Source organism: Rhinolophus hipposideros (assembly GCF_964194185.1).
Source record: "Rhinolophus hipposideros genome assembly, chromosome: 14".
NCBI lineage: Eukaryota > Metazoa > Chordata > Mammalia > Chiroptera > Rhinolophidae > Rhinolophus > Rhinolophus hipposideros.
The window spans coordinates 60,118,392-60,133,589 of NC_138060.1; the positions used below are offsets into that span (position 1 = coordinate 60,118,392).

The 15,198-nt window shown below is 63.7% G+C and overlaps 2 protein-coding genes across 3 annotated transcripts in view; one reads left to right on the forward strand and one right to left on the reverse strand.

The window, feature by feature from the left end:
- Positions 1 to 6,125, forward strand: part of PTPN23 (protein tyrosine phosphatase non-receptor type 23) — a 28,360-nt gene extending 22,235 nt beyond the window's left edge. The window contains exons 7-22 of the mRNA XM_081072845.1: positions 6 to 10; positions 78 to 136; positions 309 to 388; positions 492 to 606; positions 699 to 764; positions 1,140 to 1,285; positions 1,565 to 1,876; positions 1,957 to 2,111; positions 2,205 to 2,356; positions 2,444 to 2,623; positions 2,720 to 4,466; positions 4,543 to 4,727; positions 4,815 to 4,919; positions 5,010 to 5,148; positions 5,223 to 5,336; positions 5,415 to 6,125. Coding sequence (XP_080928971.1) covers positions 6 to 10; positions 78 to 136; positions 309 to 388; positions 492 to 606; positions 699 to 764; positions 1,140 to 1,285; positions 1,565 to 1,876; positions 1,957 to 2,111; positions 2,205 to 2,356; positions 2,444 to 2,623; positions 2,720 to 4,466; positions 4,543 to 4,727; positions 4,815 to 4,919; positions 5,010 to 5,148; positions 5,223 to 5,336; positions 5,415 to 5,894 — 4,040 coding nt within the window. The 3' untranslated portion in view covers positions 5,895 to 6,125. The remainder of the gene's footprint in view (positions 1 to 5; positions 11 to 77; positions 137 to 308; positions 389 to 491; positions 607 to 698; positions 765 to 1,139; positions 1,286 to 1,564; positions 1,877 to 1,956; positions 2,112 to 2,204; positions 2,357 to 2,443; positions 2,624 to 2,719; positions 4,467 to 4,542; positions 4,728 to 4,814; positions 4,920 to 5,009; positions 5,149 to 5,222; positions 5,337 to 5,414) is intronic.
- A 297-nt stretch (positions 6,126 to 6,422) lies between these two features.
- Positions 6,423 to 15,198, reverse strand: part of SCAP (SREBF chaperone) — a 46,122-nt gene continuing 37,346 nt past the window's right edge. For both annotated transcript variants that reach the window (XM_081072735.1, XM_081072736.1), the window contains exons 8-23: positions 15,055 to 15,181; positions 13,627 to 13,739; positions 12,629 to 12,723; positions 11,328 to 11,426; positions 10,948 to 11,166; positions 9,828 to 10,204; positions 9,289 to 9,477; positions 9,015 to 9,216; positions 8,818 to 8,933; positions 8,215 to 8,734; positions 8,055 to 8,140; positions 7,752 to 7,834; positions 7,490 to 7,647; positions 7,232 to 7,312; positions 6,857 to 7,063; positions 6,423 to 6,774 (exon numbers count right to left, since the gene is read on the reverse strand). In XM_081072735.1, the coding sequence (XP_080928861.1) occupies positions 6,529 to 6,774; positions 6,857 to 7,063; positions 7,232 to 7,312; positions 7,490 to 7,647; positions 7,752 to 7,834; positions 8,055 to 8,140; positions 8,215 to 8,734; positions 8,818 to 8,933; positions 9,015 to 9,216; positions 9,289 to 9,477; positions 9,828 to 10,204; positions 10,948 to 11,166; positions 11,328 to 11,426; positions 12,629 to 12,723; positions 13,627 to 13,739; positions 15,055 to 15,181 (2,918 nt within the window). In that variant the 3' untranslated portion in view covers positions 6,423 to 6,528. The remainder of the gene's footprint in view (positions 6,775 to 6,856; positions 7,064 to 7,231; positions 7,313 to 7,489; positions 7,648 to 7,751; positions 7,835 to 8,054; positions 8,141 to 8,214; positions 8,735 to 8,817; positions 8,934 to 9,014; positions 9,217 to 9,288; positions 9,478 to 9,827; positions 10,205 to 10,947; positions 11,167 to 11,327; positions 11,427 to 12,628; positions 12,724 to 13,626; positions 13,740 to 15,054; positions 15,182 to 15,198) is intronic.

Sequence of the window (15,198 nt, forward strand, 5' to 3'; positions counted from 1 at the left end):
AGCAGGCCTGGTGGGGCCGAGGGGCGTCCTGCACTGGCCTTGGTTGGTGCTGAGCGCCCCGCGTCCCTGCCCCACAGGGCCAGCCTGACACCGTGCAGGACGCACTTCGCTTCGCTATGGACGTCATTGGCGGAAAGTGAGTCTGTGGGGCTAGGGGGGGGCCCTGGTTCCTTCTTGTCAGGCAGAGTTGGCCCCCCTCTGCCTGCATCCTTGGGAGGAAGCCACCAGTGCCACACGGGAGGCCCGGTCCTGAATCCGTGCTGATCACCTGAGATGCCCCATTCACTTCCCCTTCTCTGGACCCCCAGGTACAATTCTGCCAAGAAGGACAATGACTTCATCTACCATGAGGCTGTGCCAGCACTGGACACCCTTCAGCCTGTAAAAGGTCTGAAGCTGAAGGGAGGCTGAGGATTGGGGTACGGGGTGCAGAGCGGGGATAGAGCAGGTCTGCATGGGCCTGGTCTCCGCGATTGTTCTCCCCGTCCCAGGCGCCCCCTTGGTGAAGCCCTTGCCAGTGAACCCCACAGACCCAGCTGTTACAGGCCCTGACATCTTCGCCAAACTGGTACCTATGGCTGCCCACGAAGCCTCGTCGCTGTACAGGTGGGTGGGAGGATTGGCCCTGTCCTCAGCATAGGTGGGGTTGGGGGCTCGAGAGACATGGGCTTCCAGCACCTGCTCTGTCACTTCTGCAGTGAGGAGAAGGCCAAGCTGCTTCGGGAGATGATGGCCAAGATTGAGGACAAGAACGAGGTCCTGGAGTGAGTGTGGGCTGGGTGGGAGGGTGGGGGTTACACAGCAGCCCTTGGTGGGGTCCCCAGTGCCATCTGCAGTAGCAAGAGTAGAGAAATGTCTGCTCGCACCAGGTTTCCTAGCTCTGCCCTCCACCCAAGGTCTTGTGTGTTAGATTTGTAAGGTAAGTCACGTCTTGGGAGGGGGGTGTCTCTTGTGCCCCAATGTTCTCAGCAGTGCCCTGGGCATGTTCTGAGGGCCGGGCCGCGTGGTGGAGGTCAGGATGTGCTTTGCTCTCTGTTAGGACCTCAGACCTAGCTTCAGTTGTGGGGGGCTCGCCCTAGTGAGTTCCTTCTACACGTGAGGACTTGGTCAGCACCCACCTAGCCCTGTTGCCCCCACAGCCAGTTCATGGATTCAATGCAGCTGGATCCTGAGACAGTGGACAACCTGGACACATATAACCACATCCCGCCCCAGCTCATGGAGAAGTGTGCAGCACTTAGCGTCCGGCCCGACACTGTCAGGAACCTCGTCCAGTCCATGCAGGGTGAGTGAGGGGGGGAGCAGGCAAGGGGTGGCGGGAACGAGCAGTTCACATGCCCTGTTAACCAAGGCTGGAGGCTCTACCTCTCCTCTCCAAGCCCCTGGCGCAAGCACCCATCCTCACGCCCCCATGCGTCGCTGCACCGTCTGCATTGCTTAGCAAGTGTTGGCTGCACACAGCCCTGGACCGAGGGGGCAGTTGTGCCTCCTAGGGGTGGGCCAGAGTGGGTGCCGGGGCTGCTGGCCTCAGGAGCGGTTCCCCCTCCCCCATACATACTCTCAGTGCTGTCTGGGGTGTTCACGGATGTGGAGGCGTCCCTGAAGGACATCAAGGACCTGCTGGGCGAGGATGAGCTGCTAGAGCAGAAGTTTCAGGAGGCCGTGGGCCAGGTGGGGGCGAGCACGGCGGTGTCCAAGGCTGAGCTGGCGGAGGTGCGGCGAGAATGGGCCAAGTACATGGAGGTCCACGAGAAAGCCTCCTTCACCAACAGCGAGCTGCACCGCGCCATGAACCTGCACGTCAGCAACCTGCGGCTGCTCAGCGGGCCGCTGGACCAGGTGCGGGCCGCCCTGCCCACGCCAGCCCTCAGCCCAGGTGAGCGCGCCCGGCCCATGTCCTCGCTGAGGCGCAGAGCTGGGGGGATGTGTGGCCTCACTGCCCGCCGCTGCCCCCAGAGGACAAGGCTGTGCTGCAGAACCTGAAGCGCATCCTGGCCAAGGTGCAGGAGATGCGGGACCAGCGCGTGTCTCTGGAGCAGCAGCTGCGGGAGCTCATCCAGAAGGATGACATCACTGCGTCGCTGGTCACAGCGGACCACTCGGAGATGAAGGTGGGCTGGGCTGCAGGGGGGGGGGGGCGCCCGATGGCTGCGGCCTGACGAGGCGCGGCCTGAGTGTCTGTCCTCCACTCCAACGCTCCTCAGAAGCTGTTCGAGGAGCAATTAAAGAAATACGACCAGCTGAGGGTGTACCTAGAGCAGAACCTGGCGGCCCAGGACAACGTCCTCCGGGCCCTGACAGAGGCCAACGTGCAGTACGCAGCCGTGCGGCGGGCGCTCAGCGACCTGGACCAGAAGTGAGTGCGGGTCCTCGCTCGTGCCCAGCGGGCGCCCCCAGGCCCGGCGCCAGCCGCTCACCTCCTGTCGGCCCTTCTGCCCGCCAGGTGGAACTCCACGCTGCAGACCCTGGTGGCCTCATTTGAAGCTTACGAGGACCTAATGAAGAAGTCGCAAGAGGGCAAGGACTTCTACGCGGACCTGGAGAGCAAGGTGGCCGCGCTCCTGGAACGGGCGCAGTGCATCTGCCAGGCTCGCGAGGCTGCCCGCCAGCAGCTCCTGGACAGGTGGGTGTGTGTGTCTCTGGGGCCTCGAGGCGGCCACAGCCCACACCCAGGCCGGGCTGAGGGCCTGGCTCTACTCCTCCCTCGCTGGTCCCACAGGGAGCTGAAGAAGAAGGCCCCGCCACGGCCCACAGCCCCCAAGCCACTGCTGGCCCGCAGGGAGGAGTGTGAGGCGGAGCCCGGAGACCCGCCCGAGGAGCTGCGCAGCCTGCCCCCCGACGCCTTCCTGGGAGCCGCTGCCACACTCCACTTTCCTGCTGGCGCCTTCCCCCCCTCCGCGGGCCCAGGACCCCACTATCTTGCAGGCCCTTTACCCCGTACCTACTCTGGCCCCACCCAGATGTTGCAGCCCAGGGTTCCCCAGCCCCCAGGGCACCCTGCGATGGCCATGGCCCCTGGACCTGCCATTTACCCAGCCTCTGCCTACACACCGGAGCTGGGCCTTGTGCCCCGGTCTTCCCCCCAGCATGGCGTGGTGAGCAGTCCCTATGGCGGGGTAGGGCCACCCCCCCCAGTTGCAGGTCTGCCCTCGGCCCCACCACCCCAGTTCTCGGGCCCCGAGTTGGCTATGGGGGTTCGGCCAGCCACCACCACAGTAGATAGTGTGCATGCCCCCATCTCCAGCCACACAGCACCACGGCCGAACCCCACACCTGCTCCACCCCAGCAGTGCTTCCCGGTGCCCCCACCACAACCACTGCCTTTGCCCTATGCCTATCCTCTGGGGCCCAAGCAACCCCTCACGGCCCCCCCAGCCCAGCACCACTTTTCTCCAGGGATCCCCACAGGTTTTCCAGCCCCAAGGATTGGGCCCCAGCCCCAGCTTCATCCCGCACAGGCGGCGTTTGGGCCCCAGCCCCCCCAGCAGCCCCTCCCACTCCAGCATCCACACCTCTTCCCCCCCCAGGCGCCAGGACTCCTACCTCCACAACCTCCCCAACCTCCTCAACCTCCCTACTCTTTTGCCCCTCAGCCTGCTGTCCTAGGGCAGCCACCACCCCCCCTACACACCCAGCTCTACCCAGGCCCCTCTCAGGACCCCCTACCACCCCACTCGGGGGCTCTGCCTTTTGCCAGCCCCCCTCAAGCTCCACATCCCACCCTGGCATATGGTCCTGCCCCCTCCCCCAGGCCACTGGGACCCCAGGTCGCCCCTCTAACCATTCGAGGCCCCTCACCTGCCGGCCAGGCCACCCCCAGTCCCCACTTGGTGCCTTCACCTGCCCCATCACCAGGGCCTGGCCCGGTGCCCTCTCGGCCCCCTGCAGCACAGCCACCGCCATGCCTGCGTCGGGGCCCTGCGGCTGCAGACCTGCTGTCCTCCAGCCCCGAGAGCCAGCATGGTGGCACTCAGCCACCTGGCGGCGGGCAGCCGCTGCTGCAGCCAACTAAGGTGGACGCGGCCGAGGGCCGGCGGCCACAGGCCCTGCGGCTGATTGAGCGGGACCCCTACGAGCACCCGGAGAGGCTGCAGCAGTTGCAGCAGGAGTTGGAGGCCTTTCGGGGCCAGCTGGGCGACGCGGGCGCTCTGGACGCTGTTTGGCGAGAGCTGCAAGAAGCCCAGGAGCACGATGCCCGCGGCCGCTCCATCGCCATTGCCCGCTGCTACTCGCTGAAGAACCGGCACCAGGACGTCATGCCGTACGACAGCAATCGCGTGGTGCTGCGCTCAGGCAAGGACGACTATATCAATGCCAGCCGCGTGGAGGGCCTCTCGCCCTACTGCCCACCCTTGGTGGCCACCCAGGCGCCTCTGCCCGGGACAGCTGCCGACTTCTGGCTCATGGTGCACGAGCAGAAGGTGTCGGTCATTGTCATGCTGGTGTCTGAGGCTGAGATGGAGAAGGTGAGAGGGAGCAGTTGGGTGGGTACCCAGCAGGCATCCTGGAAAAGCAGCCCTAACCGCCCTGTTTGTCCCTCAGCAAAAGGTGGCCCGCTACTTCCCCACCGAGCGAGGGCAGCCCATGGTGCATGGTGCCCTGAGCCTGGCACTGAGCAGTGTCCGCACCACAGAGACCCACGTGGAGCGGGTGCTGAGCCTGCAGTTCCGGGACCAGAGCCTCAAGCGCTCTCTCGTGCACCTCCACTTCCCCACATGGCCTGAGCTGTGCGTCTGCTGCCCTGGGTGGTTGGGGACACCGGGGGAGGGGGGGCGTGAGGTCCCAGCTCAGGTGTGACTGCCCCGCCCCTGCAGAGGCCTGCCCGACAGCCCTGGCAACCTGCTGCGCTTCATCCAGGAGGTCCACTCGCACTACCTACACCAGCGGCCCTTGCACACGCCCATCGTCGTGCACTGCAGGTAGGGCGGGGGAGAGGTGGCCACACAGGCTCCCTCCGCCGGGGGCTCCCTCCGCCGGGGGCCTCGGCCTTACGCCCTTTCCTGCCACAGCTCCGGGGTGGGCCGCACAGGAGCCTTCGCGCTGCTGTACGCAGCTGTGCAGGAGGTGGAGGCCGGGAATGGGCTCCCGGACCTGCCGCGGCTGGTGCGGCACATGCGGCAGCAGAGGAAACACATGCTGCAGGAGAAGGTGAGGGTGCGGGCACGGGGATGGGGGCCCCCCGGGGGACGGCAGCCCCTCTGACAGGCGCATGTGCCCTGCAGCTGCACCTCAGGTTCTGCCATGAGGCAGTGGTGACACACGTGGAGCAGGTCCTGCAGCGCCACGGTGTGCCCCCGCCGTGTAAGCCGGTGGCTGGCACAAGCCTCAACCAGAAGGTGAGGGGGGAAACCCGGGGCTGCGGGGACAGCCACAGCCTCGTGGAGCCCGGTCTTCACGCACTTGTGCCTGTTCAGAACCCCCTCCCTCAGGACTCCCAGGACCTGGTCCTCGGGGGGGATGTACCCATCAGCTCCATCCAGGCCACTATTGCCAAGCTCAGCATCCGGCCTCCTGGGGGCTTGGAATCACCAGCTGCCGGCCTGCCAGGCCCTGAGGAGCCCCCAGGCCTGCCGCCAGCCAGCCTCCCCGAGTCCACCCAGCTTCCCCCCTCCTCCCCACCCCCGCTCTCTTCACCCGTGCCAGAGGCTCCCCAGCCTGAGGAGCAGCAGCCAGACCCTGAGGTCCCCAGCCTGGGGCCCTCCTCCTCCTCCCTGGAACTGCTGGCCTCCCTCACCCCTGAGGCCTTCTCACTGGACAGCTCCTTGCGAGGAAAGCAGCGGATGAGCAAGCAGAACTTCCTGCAGACCCACAATGGGCAGGGGCTGCGGGCTGCCCAGCCCACCGACGACCCCCTCAGCCTTCTGGATCCACTGTGGACACTCAACAAGACCTGACAAGGCTGTGCCCACCTGGTCCTTACACTATATCACCTCCTGCCGTGCCCAGCAGGGCCTCGAGGTGGGCCTGGTCTCTTCCTCCCATTCCTGCTGCCTTCAGCCCTACCTGGTCTGGCCCACACCCCTGTGGGGTGGAGATGTAGCGCGGGCCTCGGGCCATGTTCGCCTTTGTGGGACCTGACATTTTTCAGCTCTTTGCTGTTGAATAAACGAACCTGTTCTGTGGCCAGTGTGTGTGCCCCTTGCTGCCTCAGGGAGGGAGCCTGAGCCTGGTGCCTTCAGTGAGCTTGGACGTGGATGGGCGGTAGGACGACTCGGGTCACCTTTGGCTTCCACGCCTCTGAAATGGTTAGGCGGGCGTCCCCCACCCTGCTCCTGTCCCCATGTGTCTCGTGTGGCTCTTGCCTGGGGCAGCTCTGAGCTGGGAAGGGTCTAACCAAGTGCTGGAGGTTTAGGCACGGGGAGGGGTATGCGAGTGACACAGGAGCTCTCTAGGAGAAGACAAGTGGTTCACGAGGCCCCTGGTAGATGGGATTTTTTAAAAAGTTTATTATTATAGTCCTGAGGCGGCTTCCAGATGCCTTAGCTGCTCCCCCAGTCCAGGCCCAGTGCCCGGGCTCCACAGCGCCCGTCAGTCCAGCTTCTCCAGCACAGAGGGCACGTACAGCAGGCTGAGCTCGCTGCCGAAGTTGCAGACGATGGCGGCGTTGTCCAGCACCAAGATCTGACGGGCAGGCTGGGCCTCACTGTTCTTACCCAGGTAGACTGTCTGCAACAGGTCCCCGTAGCTTAGGTCCCAAAAGGACACACAGCCCTGGCCACCGGTCACCAGCAGGTTGTCTGAGATGACACCCAAGCTTGCACCACAGCCCAGGTCCTAGAGGCAAGGACATGACAAGCTCAGTGTCTCGAGTCCCTGCCTGAAACTCCAAGAGCCCGATGGCCCCCCGCCTGCCTACCTGCTGAATGGAGTAGAGCTTAATGCTTGTGCTGCGGTCCCAGATGCTGATAAGGTCATCCAGGCCACTGCTGATGACACAGGATGTGGTACAGGTGAGGGAGGTGACATCCCCACGGTGAGCGAACATGTGGCTGACCCGGCTGCCAGTCAGCACGTCCCACAGGCAGATGGCCCCATCTTGTCCGCCACTGGCCAGCACCATGGTCTAGGGGAACAGGCCCAGGGGACCCGGGTCACCGATGGAAACCTTTGTCCTGGGGCGCTGGGGCTCCTCACTCTGCTTCGCAGAGGCCCTTGGGGGAGGTCCCTGGAGTCAAACAAGGGTCACGGCCTAGCTTTGTGCCCCTCCCACAGCCCACCACGGAGCCCTCACCTGGTCAATGTACACAGTCGTGATGGCCCCTGAGTGGCCCTGCAGGGTGAAGAGGCAGCACGAGTCCTCCAGACGGAACACCTGGGGCAGGAATGGGCATCAGGTTCTGGTCTCACGCTTTTCCAAATTACACTTGGACCAAGAAATCCCTTCCACAGTTCATTACGACACCGCCAGCCACCCCCTGACTGACCCCAAAAGCTCCCCATCCCCTCTGCTGGGTCACCCCAGCGCCCAAGGGACGGGGCCAGCACTCACTCTCAGTGTGTGGTCTTGGCTCCCAGTCACGAGGCGCCCGGCAGCAGCCTTCAGGGCTGTGATGGGTTTTTGATGTGCACAGGGCACTGTGTGGGTCAGGCGACAGGCCACTGTGTCACTGCTGCTGTACATGGGGGAGGTGGGAGAACTGCCTTGTCCTGGGGACAACAGGCCAAGTGAGCGATCCCTGAGAAGTCAACCCCTGTGCTCCACCCTCCAAGCCCCCACACCCGACTGCAGGCAGCTGCCCAGCCCCTCTGACCTCGGAACTGCAGGGGGCTGAGGGCAGTGTGGGTCTCCAAGGAGAAGAAATCCAGGGAACCGTTGAGCCGGGCAGCCACAATCCTGGAGGGAAGAGTGTGCTAGGCCTGGTTCTAAGTACTTCACACCTTTAACCACCCCGCCCAGCGAGGCAGACCATCTGCTGCTCAGAGGTCTCGGGGCTGGGCGCCGAGAAGGGAAGTCGAGTCACACATCAGTGACAGGGAACCAGGACTCAAACCTCAGTGTGTGGCCTGGCCAGGAAGGCTGGGTGTCGGGCTGAGGAAGGCAGCCTGGCACTCACCTTTTGTCCAGGAAGACGAGGGCCGTGATGCCCGACGAGACCTCCTCACTGCTGCAGCGTAGCGTGCCCTCGATGGCGTCCCACACCTGCAAGCGCAGAGGCCGTGAGCACTGGCCGGCTGGAGGAGCCACGGCCCGGCCGCCTCCCGTCCCCTGCCCACCTGCAGCCGGCCGCTACTGCGGCCCACCACGATGAGGTTGCCCTGCAGCTCCAGGCTCCAGATGGAGCCATCCGCACTGGGGGCCCAGGAGAGGGCCAGGGAGCCCTTCTCGGGAGAGCCGCCCTCGTCCTCGGGGGCCTGGGGCAGCGTGGGCCCAGGGGAAGGTGGGCGCAGGGCCGGCGTGTGGACGGAGGTCAGCCCGTCCTGCTGGTACACTCGCTGCACCAGGCGGCTGAAGTCATAGCCCTGGTTGTCCCGAGTGCGGCCACAGCCCACCCGGTGCCGGGGCTCGGGCTGAGTGGGCTCTGAGGGCCGCGGCCGTCCCGAGAAGTTCGTGTCGATCAAGCAGGTGAGGTCCGGCTGGTCTCCGAACAGGGACGGCAGCGGAGGTCCCTGGGGACAGTGCCGCAGCGGAGAGCTGTCCCCAGGCTCCTCTGGGCCGCACTTTCCGCCATCTGACAGCCGTTCCCAGCTCTCCTGAGCCTCAAACATGCTGCTACCTCCACTGTCCCTGCGCTGCCTACAAGGACCGGGAGGGCAGGGTGAGGGTGGCGAGCACAGCGGGTGCAGGGCGGTGGGGCACAGGCAGGGACGAGCACCTACCGCGGGCGTGGGATGCGTGTGAGGCAGTCCCCGGTCTGTGCGTCCCACACGCACATGTGGCCCGCCAGGCAGCAGCTCACCAGCAGCATGCCGTCGCTGGCCAGACACTCGATGTCCTGTGGGGGGCACAGCAGGCCATAGGCACAGGCACCGGCACAGCCCGGCCCGCGCATCCCCACCGCCCCCGCCGCACTCACCATGAGGTGCCCGCGCAGCACCAGGGGCACAATCTCCGTCTCGGGCGGCGCGTAGCCGTAGTCGTCGCAGGGCAGCTCCCCACGGCGCCGCCGGCCGGACCCGCCCCCAGGCTGTCCGTAGTTGCGCGGGCAGAGCACGCGGTAGAGGCAGAGCAGCACCAGCACCAGGACGATGCCGGCAGCCAGGCCGAGCGCGGCCACCCTGCACCAAGAGGGACGTGGTCAGGCGCGCCCGGGCCCCTCCCGCCGCCCGCCCCTCCCTCAAGGGCCTTACTTGTACAGGGTGACGTCTCTGTGCGCCTGTGCCACACCTGGCCCCTTGGGACCAGCCTCCCAGAGTGCACCGGGCCTGGGCTGCGGCGGGGGCCAGGCACTGCGGCCATCCTGAGGGTGCCGCCCCTCCAGGGCCTCCCTGGGGTTCAGGCGGAGTGTGACCGGGATGACAGGCAGCAGGCTGATGTACCTGGGGGCAGGCGGGCAGCCTCAGCCAGGGTCCCTAGGAAAGGTCCCTGCTGCTGCCACCCCACCCCAGTGCCCTTCCTACACAGGACTCGCCTGCTAGGCTCCACGACCATCCCCTCCGGAAGTCTTCCCCACATGGGTGGTGGGAGCACGGGAGGCCCCTCCCCGCCCCGGCTCTGGCACCCCAACCTTGCTCGGTGATAGACACCAGTACCCAAACCCATCACTACAGTGCAAGCTGGGAAACGCTCCAAAACAGTGGGTGTCCCATTGGAGGGGGAGGGGATGCTCTGAGGACAGTGAGCAGACACCACCAGGCGGAGAGGCGGCAGCTGGCACAGCCCAACTCACCTCTTGGCCAGTGTGATGTTGTAGTAGCTGAAGAGCGTCGGCCAGTGGCGGAACGACAACTTCCTCCAGAGCTCCTCATCCTCAGGCCCCCAGGTTACCTCTGGGACTGGACTGTCATGGACACCCTCTACCGGACCCCCAGACTCGGGCGTCTCTCCTGGCAACGTATGGTTCTCGGGTAACTTAGGGCCATCAGGTGGGAAGATGGAGAAGGCAGGGTCCGGGTGGCTGGCGGGCAGCACGCCACTAGGCACAGGCATGGGAGTCAGAGTGCCCTCGCCCAGTGGGCTCTGTTCCGTCACCTGGGCCGCGAGGTAGGTGCGCAGCCCCGCTGGGTCTGTGTACACCAGGATGCCAATCCAGACAACGGTGCCAGCCTGCACGGGGCATCGGTACTCAGCAGGGCCTCTGGGAAGAAGGGGCAGCCCCAACCCCCAGCAGCCTTGGCCCTCATGCCAGAAGGTGGCTGACCTCAGGCCTGGGGCTGCGGGAGAGGACACAGGCCCCAATCCGTCCTCCCCTCTGCCTCTCCAAGTCCTCCCACTATCACCTGGGGCCACCTGCCACTGGAGGAACCGAGTTCATTTTCCATGGTCAGGGTTTGGGTTTCTTGGCCGAGACATAGAGAAGCAAACTTAGGTTTGATCAAGAAGCTCCCCACCTCAGCCGCGAGCACCCCCACGGTCAGCACGGCCAGAGGGCCTGCTGCCTGACCTGCGCCAGACACACCCACGTCCTAGTCCTTCACTCCCCTCCACTCCCAGCAGCCAGCCCAGCATTTCGTGACGCCTGCACAACGGCCGATGAACCCTGACTGGGGGGAACCATGCTGGCTCCCTCCCCGATCCCCGCGTCCAGCAGGTTCCTGCGCTGGGTCCCTGGGGAGATGACTCCTCTTCTACCTGACGACCCAGGGCTGCTTCCCCCCGAGACAGGCTTATCACCTCAGAAGCCACGGGGGTCTGGGCAGGAGGTTGTGGTGGGCAGCTTCCCAAAGCAAGGCTTCATGGGGCCGTGAGGGCCTGAGGAACACCCCCCACCTCCAAGGGAAAGTGCAGAATTTGAGAGGGAGCTGAGAGCTGGCCCTCGAAGGGCAGGGCAGGGCAGGGGCTGGAGGTACCATGATGAGGCGCTGCGCCAGGCGGGTACGGGCCAGGAAGTAGACGACGCGCAGCCTCTTGGGGAGCCGCAGGTTTCGGAAGGAGGACGGTTGCAGTGTGATGGTGTGGGGTGTGGACGGCCGCATGGCCAGCTGCCGCTCCAAGCGCACCGGCCGCCCCACTGGCTTAGCTGGGGGCAGGCAGGCTTCAGGGGGCAGCCGCTTGTTCAGGTCCGCCAGCTGTTGGAGGTGCAGCAGTCAGGGCCCAAGGCTGCTATCCAGTGGCTACCCACACGGGGCCGGGCACGGCCCCTGCCCAAGGTCTGTACCTCTCACCCAGAGATCCCTGAGCACTGCCAGGGCTGAGGAGGAGGGTGGGGCAGGGCCCAGCCCACTCCTACCTCCATCCGACGAATGTCAATGGACAGGACAGTGGTGAAAAACAGCATCTGAAGGAAGAAGTCAGACACCAGCCCCACGACAGCAAAGAGACAAAACTCCTAGAACCAGAGCAGACAAGGGGAACCATGACCTCATGGCCCAGCACCCTAGAGAAGCCGTCCCCTCCTGCAGGCACCTCAGGATCTGCGGGGCAGTGGCAGGCAGGGCACAGCGGAGATAAAGAGAAGCCTATTACTGAACCCGGGAGTGGCCAAGGAGGGGCAGTGCCCGTGGCTCCCTGCCTCCCCACCAGAGGGCAGCAGAGACCCCTCTCACCTTAATCCACACAGGCTGAAGGGTGGGTGCTCCCCCCCAGCTGGAAAGCTGAGCCCCTGGCCCTGCTCCCCTGCCGTGGACCAACACCTACCCAGAGCCCAGGCCTGACCCCATACAGGGATCTCAGAAAAGCTCCTGGCCAGCGACTGCACGGGACCCATGAAGGGAGGGTCCTAAGAGACTTAAATCTGTCCTAAAACTGAAAAGGGTGGTCTCTGCTTCCCAAGCTGTTGGTAGATGGAATTTTCTCAGATTTAAGCTGTTTTCCTCCCCAGCCCTTGTCTGAGACCTCTGGCACAGAACCACGGCATCGACTCAAATCGGGTAAGGTGAGGGAACTAGCACATGGTGGCCCAGTGGCCATGTCCCAAATCATGTCAGCCAGCTCTAACGTGCCAAGTCTGCACTGTGTCTCTGCAGAGGCCATCTGGGGGCAGAACCTGGAGCCTTGTGCTCTCTTCTCTCCCCACACCTCAGCAGCCCGGCCAGCCTTGGGGGGAAAAGGAGGCAGAGATGATGTGTCACTCCCTTCGTGCAACTCCTCCCAGAATGGTCGGCAGCAGTCTGGGCTTCCGACTCAGGGCAGGTCCACCTCTACCTCTGCTCACAGCCCCACAGCTGAGCGAGGGCACTGCCAAGAGCAGGAGCCTCTCTGGGCAATGGGTGGTGGCCCTCCTATGGTAGGGGGTGGACCAGTTTAGGGACCCCGGGGTTCTGCCTGAGAAATGGGTAACTAGGTCTCACTGGAAATGCCTCCGCCGAGCCCCCTCCTGCCATGTGGCCAATGAGAGTGTACGAGGACAGGGTCAAAGGCCATGCCTGCCTGGCCGGGGGCTCCATCCCGTGAGCACTGCACACTAACAACCATACTGGCAGCACAGACGTCCCATCTCACAGGGAGGGGGGCCCCTGTGCATGGTTGCACAGCTGGGGAACCCAGTAGCTGGTCCCACACTCAGCTAAGCGGGGGGCCTTGGGGCCTTACCTGGATGGCGGGCACGAGAGTGAAGTAGCCAATGAGGATGATGCCCAGCTCTGTGGCCACGTTCTTCATGATGGACCAGCTCTCACTGCTGAGACCTGCAGAAGACAGGGCCACGGGGCCAGCACATGACCTCTGTCCACCACACGTGCACACAGTCTTGTGGTCCTCAGAGGGCAGACACATGGGGAGGGTGCCCAGCCTTCTTAGGCAGCCACTCCCCCAAAGTGCCCCAATCCTCGGGACTGCTGATACCCGGGCTCCCACGTGCTGCCATCACTGCCATCACAGCTGCTGCAGGAAGAGGGGCTTGAGAAGTACAGGGAGAGCTAGAACCATCAGAGGGAGAGGCAGGGTGTTGAGACAAGCAGGCCCGCCGGCCACATGGCAGACTGGCTCGAGAGATGGAAGAGCCAGCCGCCTTCTTCCTCAAGCCGCTCCCCCTGGCGAGCCGCTGGGCCCCCAGCATCACGGTCACAGTATGGGGCTCTGAGCGCCCAGTGGGTAGGGCCACTGCCCTGCATGCCCTGGGAACTGCACTTCTGGTGGGGCCCATGCTCCCACAGAAGCTCCCAGGTCTGCTCCAGCCGTTCCCACAAGTGTGGGACGGGAGGTGCATGAGTCCAGACCTCGGGGCCTACACTCTCCTCGTCGCCTCAGAACCCCAGCTCCTGCCGCTGAGGCCACAGAGAGCTTTTTTGGCGGCTGTGGAGACAGCAGCTCTGCAGTGGGCAGCCCCAGGCCGACTGTGGAGGAGTGAGGCAGGAAGAGAAGTCACCAGGTGCCAGCCTGGACAGGGGCCACCAGACACCGGAGCCCCGCAGCAGGGTCTGCTCTGCTTTCTCACTGACACATGAACCTGGACAGTCCAGTCTGGTGACCAGTCCGCCAGGGCTGGTGGCCACCAACTAGTACTCAGGGGGCCAGAGCAAGGAGGCTCCTGAACAGGGGAGCCCAGCACAGCTCCCGGCCCTCCCAGGCCACCCCCACACCCCCATTACCTTGGGCGATGCGCAGCTTCACCTCGAGATCCACGGGGGTCGAGACCACGGACTTGGTGAGCACCAACACGTTCTCCAGCCCAATAACCACCACGAGGTAGGGGAAAATCTCGCTGGGGACAGAGAGGGTGGCGTGAGGACAGTGCGAGGACGCTCCCCAACACAGCTCATTCTTAACAGGCCTGGGCTCAGGGAGGCCGTGGGCTTTGCCGCCTGTGGTGGAGGCTGCCGAGTGAGTCCCACCAGCGTGGGGCAGAACAGGGCCTCTGTCTACACAGCACTCAGCTTTCAGGCCAAATGGCGAGCAACTATCCCCATTTCCATCTACCCAGCACAGTGAGGAGCGCAGAGGCGGCCTCCTGCTGCCCAGCTGCCAGGCACCTCTCCCTGCCCATCCCACACCACACTGCTGGCCGAGGCCCCTCGGCAGCACTCCAGGCCAAGCCACTGACTGACAGAAGGGCCGGGGTACCAGCCTAAAGGCCGGCTCGCCCCTGTGGGGAACTATTCTTAAGAAAACTACGAGCTACCTGAGGCCGCAGGCTCCCTACTAGACGGACTGTGGGACGTCTGCACAAGGACACGGCCGAGGTGAAGCTCACCAGGGCAAGTCTGCTGTGCAGCAGTGGAGGTGCGGGCTCAGCTGGGGGGAAGGGGGCTGTCAGCTTCAAACAAGGAAGCAGGTGTTCTGTGAGTAAGGGAAGGAACAGAAAACAACATCGCTGTCCCTGCAACCAGCCTGACAAGCCAAGGTAGGGGACAGGCCAGGGGTTAGTACGGACAGGCGGGCAGGGCCTCGTCACAGCCACGGAGACGGAAGCCTGAGGACAGACCCCGGGAAGGGCTTCCAGCCCAGGATTCAGAGAGAAATGGCAGGGGAAACACATCAATGGAAAGGTGCCGGATTACAGAGGATGCTGAATCTTATAAAAAGCTTACTCTAAAAATCCTATTTTGTTAGGCATTTAAATGTTTTAGTAGTAAAAAGGGAAGACATGTGCCCTCTCTCACATCATCTGTGGCTTATGCCATCAAGGAGCAGTATGTCTGTGTACATACAATATATAAACACACACATCCATATACACACGTATCTGTACATACGCATGCAACACAGCGCCACATCTATCCAAGCATACACACACACACACTTGTACCCACGTAGAAATACTTCCCCATATACAAACATACACACGTATGGACATATACACACATACCATATATGTATTTTATATACCAATATGCTATATATACATATGTATGAATACAAGCCAGGTAACTTGAAGAGGAAAAAATATACCTCTTAAACATCAAAATAACAATGTAAAGATATGGGTAAAGTAAGGGTCCAGCCCAGGGAGCCCAGAGGTACAAGGCTCCATGGCCTAAGTCCGCGCTGTGGCCCGGTGGCGTGTGTTGGGGACCTACCCGCCGTTGAGGGTGGGCGTCAGGCCAAAGAGCGTGCAGAGTCCCACTGACATGAGCAGCGAGCTGAGCACTGTGACCACGGCGGCGAGGGCCAGCCCCCACTTGGACTTGACCATGTCGATCTTGCCTGGAGGTGGGGAGGGC